A 6574-nucleotide genomic window follows, 5' to 3' on the forward strand; every position below is an offset into this window, starting at 1 on the left:
CTATCAAATTCTGAATACGCATACAAATCATAATTGATATGCTTATTTTATGATCTCAAATTGATTGGCATCTAGATGCACTATCTTCGAAATGCCACAAGATCATGTATATTTGACGAACATAAAACAAGCTTAAACTAGAAAATGGGAACTGTTCTTTCTGCTAGTTGATGACTGTGAAAGTGATGCAGCATTTCAATTTTCAGGCATCTTCTCTTGATTTTGTGGGCTGATTCCAATTTTATGTTTGACCCATAAAGTAGGCTCTGGGCTCCTTAATGGACTAGAAAACCAAAGCCGAGCGACCACTATAAAAAAAAGCCCAAATAGTACAATCAACTAATTTAGTTCAAGCGTATAATGCTGGGCGCTGGAAAAAAGGAGAAAAAATAGTAATGGGCTCAAAAAACACTAATGGGCTCGGAAAATCAATAATGGGCTTTACTCTTGCTAGGCTTTTAATTGCCGGTCATTATCTAAAATATTTATTTTCTTTTAAAATGGCCCGTAAGAAATATTTAGTAGGAGCTTAGCCCATCCCTGGAGGAATAAAGACCTTCTAAAGTATTCTTCTTCTTCTTTTGGAATAAAATGATTTTGAGTGCCTAATACTTGATCAACACATCTTTGGGAAGAAACCATGCTGTTAGATACTCAGTGTTATGTCATGAAGATATTAGATTTCATTTAAATAATTAAAGCTTCACATTTTCTCAAACAAGAAAATGATTATATATTTTTTTCAAAAACTAATTCATAAATATTTTCGACTAACTTACCACTACTTACTCAAAATTAAATCCCATAATTTTTGACTTGACGTATTTAGGAATTAAATTTTCTTGAATGTTGGTTACAAAGTTTAAACAAAAAAAATCTAGAGTGATTATCAAACTATTTAGTGATTTATCTTAATTAGAATAAACTATATTAATTTTTTGGATAAAACTAGAAATGAATTAGTACAAACTTCAATACATTACATCGGAACTTAGTTGACCTGGAACTCAGGTTTTCTTTCAATTGTCTAATTAAATTCAGGCTTGTAATTAGTCCAGTAAATTTGGAAAAACTCGGATGAAACCTGACTTATTGTTTTTATATATTTTTAAAAAATCTCAAAAAATATAAAGTTAATTTATAAATATTTTACCTTATATATATATTTTTAAAGCTTACATTCTCATGAAATATTTCTTAACTGTTTTATGTGAGATAATTATATTTATAGCCTACTATTTATTAACTTTTAAGTGTGGAATAATTATATAGCTTTTATTCATGTAGATTATTTTTTAATTTTTTATAGGATAACTATATATATATAAGTAATGTTTCTTTAACTTTTTTATATACCTTACATCTACATAAAATATTTTTTAATTTTTTAATATAAAATATTAAAATTTTAATTTTTTTAATTTTTTTAAATTAACTCAGGTTGATTTGTATGTCTTAAAACTGCTTCCTGCTTAAGTTAGCCTCATGTTGAATTTAATAACTATGCTTGGAATGGCAGAGAAACCAACCAGGATATAGTGGGTGGCCAATCAAAAGATCACAGATTCACCAGGGGCAAAAATGGTGGATACATATAGAAGAAAGGAAAGTGGCCCACTTGATCTTGAGAAGGTGGAACTTTGGACAAAAGTTAAAATGAATTGAGTTGCTGGTTAATTCACTGATGGATCTGGGGAATTAATATAGTTTTATTATACAGTTGTTTGCCTCCTGCAAATTTTCTGCCGTTTCAACAATGCCTTTGGAAAAAGAGCTAATCTTACATCTACATCCCTTTGTGGGTGTTCCTCCTGCCTGTCTAGCTTCTTGTTGCAAGACTTGTTTGCTCGAGTACATACAGTATGAAACACGGAGTGATCAAGATTGCCAATATTAGAAAGTACTTTCTCATATCACCTGCCCAAGTTTTTGCAAACTAGTAGAACAAACAGTATGCCGAGGAGTCCTTCAGTCAGCAGAACAAATTTATTAAATGGTGTTTGAAAGCGCCATGCTGATATTGTTGAGTTTAAAAAAGGTTCTTTAGATTAAAAAAAAGATTTGTGTTTAGAATTTTTGTTTAAATAATTAATTAGAATCCCTCTGGAACTAGTTATGATAATTCAAATTTAATCTTGTGAAATCATCCTAACATTGTTGACAAAATCAATAGTGTTTTGTCAACAATTTTAGTCATCAATATCAATAATGTTAATCATAAATTTGATACTATCTATCTTACCCTTGTTTTTTGCATGGATGTTTGTTTATAAATAGGTAATGCATTCAAGTATTATAGATACACCACAAGAAAAAAAGAAGAGAGAGTGAGGAGAGAGTAATTTCGTAAAATTATGAGGTATTTGTGAGATAATAAGTGAGGTATTTTCTTCTAATAATAGAGAGTTTTTTGTTGTTCTCCTATTATTAGAGAGAAGTTGTATTCTCACATTACTTAATTTTGTGTGTCATTTATCATTTTATTTTGTTTCTTATCTTTTGTCTTGTCAGATTTGCATGTCAGTATCCTAACGAATCTTCCCATAAATATAAGGGTATTATATATAGAGTTTAAGAATCCTAAATATCAACAAATAAGAGTATGAGGTTAAATAATATAGTGTTTAATATTTTCAACAAATATCAGAGCATTTCAACAATTGAAATCATAGCTTAGGAGAAAAGGAAAGCATATATGCAGCAGCAAAATATGCCACCTTTGATGAAAAATGTAGCAGCAACAATTCGTCGACTCTACAATTATGTATTTAAAGAAAAAGATCACAGCACAGCAGCCCTCAACACATGTAGCAGCTTCCCTTCCTTCCATAACAAACCTTAGCAAAGGGATGTCAAAGATCCTAGATGAGGCAGGTGAACGCCAAAATTAGTTTATTATTTGTCCCAGGCTAAAATAAACTCTGATTTGCTTAAGAAAATATTTTAGTTGGAGAAATAAAGTTTAGTGCAGAGAACAATGAAAAATGCAAATAATTTAATCAAATAATACTTGATAATTTTTATTTTGTGGACAAAAAAAAGATTAAGAAAAATATTTATTAATGATCACGTTGAATTTGATAATTTTTGTAGAAAATTGAAGAGTTAAAAATGAAATTGCATACAGCACCAAAGTTAAAGAGAAAAAACCCTAGAATATTAGGCTTTAAACTTCAACGACGTGTTGTCATGCCATGACCTGAAAGATCAACCATTGGTATGGTATTATTTTTTTTAATAAGAACGTCTATAAAATTATACCACTAAATCTTCATTCAAAAATCTTAATTAATTATAAAATTAACTATTAAAATAATATCACAAAAATTGTGCTATTTTTTATTTTAGCTTAAATTGATGTAAAAAAAAAAAGAGAGGCACTGAAAATAAGAGCACAACCGGAGGCTTTACAATTGAATTAGAATTTTAAAAAGCCCACATTAGTGTGGGATTAAACTACAAAAATATAAAAACTCTACACTTGTTGACCGGCTTGCCCATCCTTTTGATCCCTTTTGTCTCCTCCTTCCTCACTTCCAATTTGTCTCTCATTCTCACTTGCACGGTACTTCCTGAAGAAATCATCCAAACACCTCATCCCAAAAGGCACAGAAGCTGCAGCAACCAAAAGATAGCGAAAATGCACAGATTCATGAGTAACAGCCAAAACCGCAGATGCATAGGCTATCATCATTGAGGCTGTAGCAACCCCTATTTCAAGATGGAATGGGAACCAGCTGTATGTGAGAGACGTAACGACAAGCATACAAGTGGAAAGAGCCAAAGTGTTTGATACCAAAAAAACATAGTAGGCACGCTTTGCTCTTCCTTTATTATGTCTTTCTTGCCAGGCCCCTCTAGGAGGGTCCACCCCAGCCTGGAATGCAGTACGGTTGCAATAAAGGCCACAACTACTCTAGCATCCCCTGGTGAGTCTCTCACTTCATCATACTAAAATCTCTTGACCCGGCTAGCACTTTCACTCAGGCAAAGATATGTGCGTCATACCAGCACCCTGGCACCCAGATGCTACTTATAAAAAGTCTTTGGTTGAGAAATTTTAAATTAATATTAAATTATTGAATTGAGATGATTTTTTAATATAATATTAATAATTAAATAGTTAAAAATTAAAATTTTATTATTTTTATTTATTTAATAAAAATTAAATACAAGATAATAAAAAAATATATTAAAAAATAATATAAAATTATATTTTGATACCGCCCTCCTACTTAACAGAGATAGTTCTTTGAAAGAAAAAAAAACCTACAGTATCATGCCACATAATTGAACAAAGCCTTGCCACCGAATTCAACAAGTGTTGCTGTAAACAACCCTCGTATATGACATAAAAAAAAAAAAAAAAAAAAAAACCACAGCAAAAGTTCGAATAGTCCCCAGAAAATGGCAAAAACCCTGATTGGCTTCGAGCAAGGAACAGATGCCCGCAGTCTTGAAGTACTAAAGTTGGTTTAATGATTTATAAAAAAAAATGGTTTGATTGCCCGTCTTAATCCGTATGAAATCGGGGGAATCGTGATTAGTCTTGCATTGACCTTAAAGCTTTTTTCATGAAAGGATATTTACTTGATATAATTAAATTAAGATTATTAATCCTGTGCAGATTGCCTTTCTTACTTCAAATTTTGTTATAAAGTTCCTACTAACTGATTCAGTAACTACAATTAACTTGCCCCTTATTTCATTTTGAGTTTCAACCGACAGTTCCTCAATCACTTTTACTAATTTTCCATTCAGAAATCTTAATGATAACTATCAGAATAATAATACCACAAAAAATTGCTATTTTTTTTTAAATTTTAGCTTAAATTGATGTTAACAAAACAAAACCCTAACAACAAAGAGAAGTCATAATTAAATATCAGGAGAGGCCCTTTAACAATAAAAAAGATTACGTGTTCAGTAATTTACTAAATTAAAGTGAGTGATTTAAAAATTACTGGTCCCTACTGATAATTAAAATATTATAAAAAAAAGAAACAGGAAAATCTTTATTTAATCACAGCAACACGGGAAAATACCTGGCTAGTTATCACTTAATAAAAGACTACAAGAGCTGACAATAACAGCAAGGCTGCTACAACTGGAGGCTTTACTACGGATTTAGAAATGAAAATTAAGTCCACATTAGCATGGGCTTAATCTACAAAAATATAGAAAATCTACACTTGACCTGCTTGCCCATCCTTTAATCCTTCTTCCTGACTTCCTATTTGACTCTCATTCTGACTCATACCGTACTTACTCATACAGTACTTCTTGAAGAAATAACCAAAACACCTCATCACAAAAGGCACTGAAGCTGCAATCAAAAGATAGCGAAAACGCACGGATTCATGAGGAGTAACAGCAAAAACCGCAGATGCATAAGTTATCATCATTGAAGCTGTAGCAACCCATATTTCAAAATGGAAAGGGAACCTGTAAGTGAGAGATGTAATGACAAGTATACAAGTGGAGAGAGCCAAAGTGTTTGATAACAAGAAAACATAGTATGCACCCGTTTTAGATGCATAAATTGCTCTTCCTGCACGATCTCCTTCTTGCCAGACCCCTCCAGGAGGGTTCACCCCAGCCTGGAAAGTCACTGCTGCAATCAAGGCCACAACTACTAGCAAAACATTTCTAGCATCGCTTGGTGAGTCTCTGTCTGGATCATACTGAAATTTCTTGAACCAGCTATAACTTCTTTTAGTAATGCGTTTTCCAGGCTGAGACATTTTTACTTGGGCAAAGATATGTGGGAGATACCAGCACTCTGGCTCTCAAGAAGTTACTTATAAAGAGCCTCCGTTCTGGAGGATGGGGCCTGCCCTGATTATCACATGTTTCTCATATTTGATATCTGTACACCTAATTAATCAAGGATAATTATAAAAGATTTTCTATAGTTAATTTTATCTTAATTTGTTTTTCATATTTTTATAGATTATACTTTATATTCGATAACAAACAAAATACATTATTGAGGATATAAAATGTTATTGGACAAATAAACTATACAATGAAAAATATAATTTATATAAGTATGGATAAGAAGTGAAATTCATATAAAATTACAGAAAAATTTATATAATTATCCCAATAAATAATAGCATATGGATTCATTAAATAAAGTCTGAATCTTAATATATATACACACACAGCGATCATGTAAGGATTTCCAAACTATTTTAATGATCAATGATTACCCGAGTCAATGCAAGTCCATGAATTTAAGATTATATAAATCTTGTGCGATCCAAATAGCCCCACCAGGAGAAGAACGGTGGAAATTTGGAGAAAAGTTAGGCTGAATTGCATTGTTGTTTTGCAGATGGACCCGGGGAATTGATGTAAGGATAATTTTTAATTAAGTTAAGTATATTTATTAATTTAGTGGAAGATAAAATTAGTGGAAGAAAAAATTAATGAAAGTCATAAATTCGTGGAGTATTAGTGGGTGATAAAAATTAGTGGAGATGAATTGTTGGTATAATTTATACCATAATTTATGGTTTTTGTCACCTTATTCTTATTATAAATAGGCAAGAAGTGAAGAGTAGAGAGA

The 6574-nt window shown here is 31.4% G+C and overlaps 1 protein-coding gene across 1 annotated transcript; it reads right to left on the minus strand.

The window, feature by feature from the left end:
- Positions 1-4988: 4988 nt before the first annotated feature.
- LOC105131279 (uncharacterized) lies at positions 4989-5794 on the minus strand. The gene has a single exon (XM_011034195.1). It carries the CDS (start codon positions 5742-5744, stop codon positions 5187-5189), a length of 558 nt encoding a protein of 185 aa, XP_011032497.1. The 5' UTR covers positions 5745-5794; the 3' UTR covers positions 4989-5186.
- Between the last annotated feature and the right edge of the window lie 780 nt (positions 5795-6574).

Source organism: Populus euphratica, unplaced genomic scaffold (genome assembly GCF_000495115.2).
Source record: "Populus euphratica unplaced genomic scaffold, PopEup_1.0 scaffold2.1, whole genome shotgun sequence".
NCBI classification, from domain to species: domain Eukaryota; kingdom Viridiplantae; phylum Streptophyta; class Magnoliopsida; order Malpighiales; family Salicaceae; genus Populus; species Populus euphratica.

Coding starts and splice junctions, on each gene's coding strand:
- LOC105131279 (XM_011034195.1), bottom strand. CDS start 5,744: ATGTCTCAGCCTGGAAAACGCATTACTAAAAGAAGTTATAGCTGGTTC.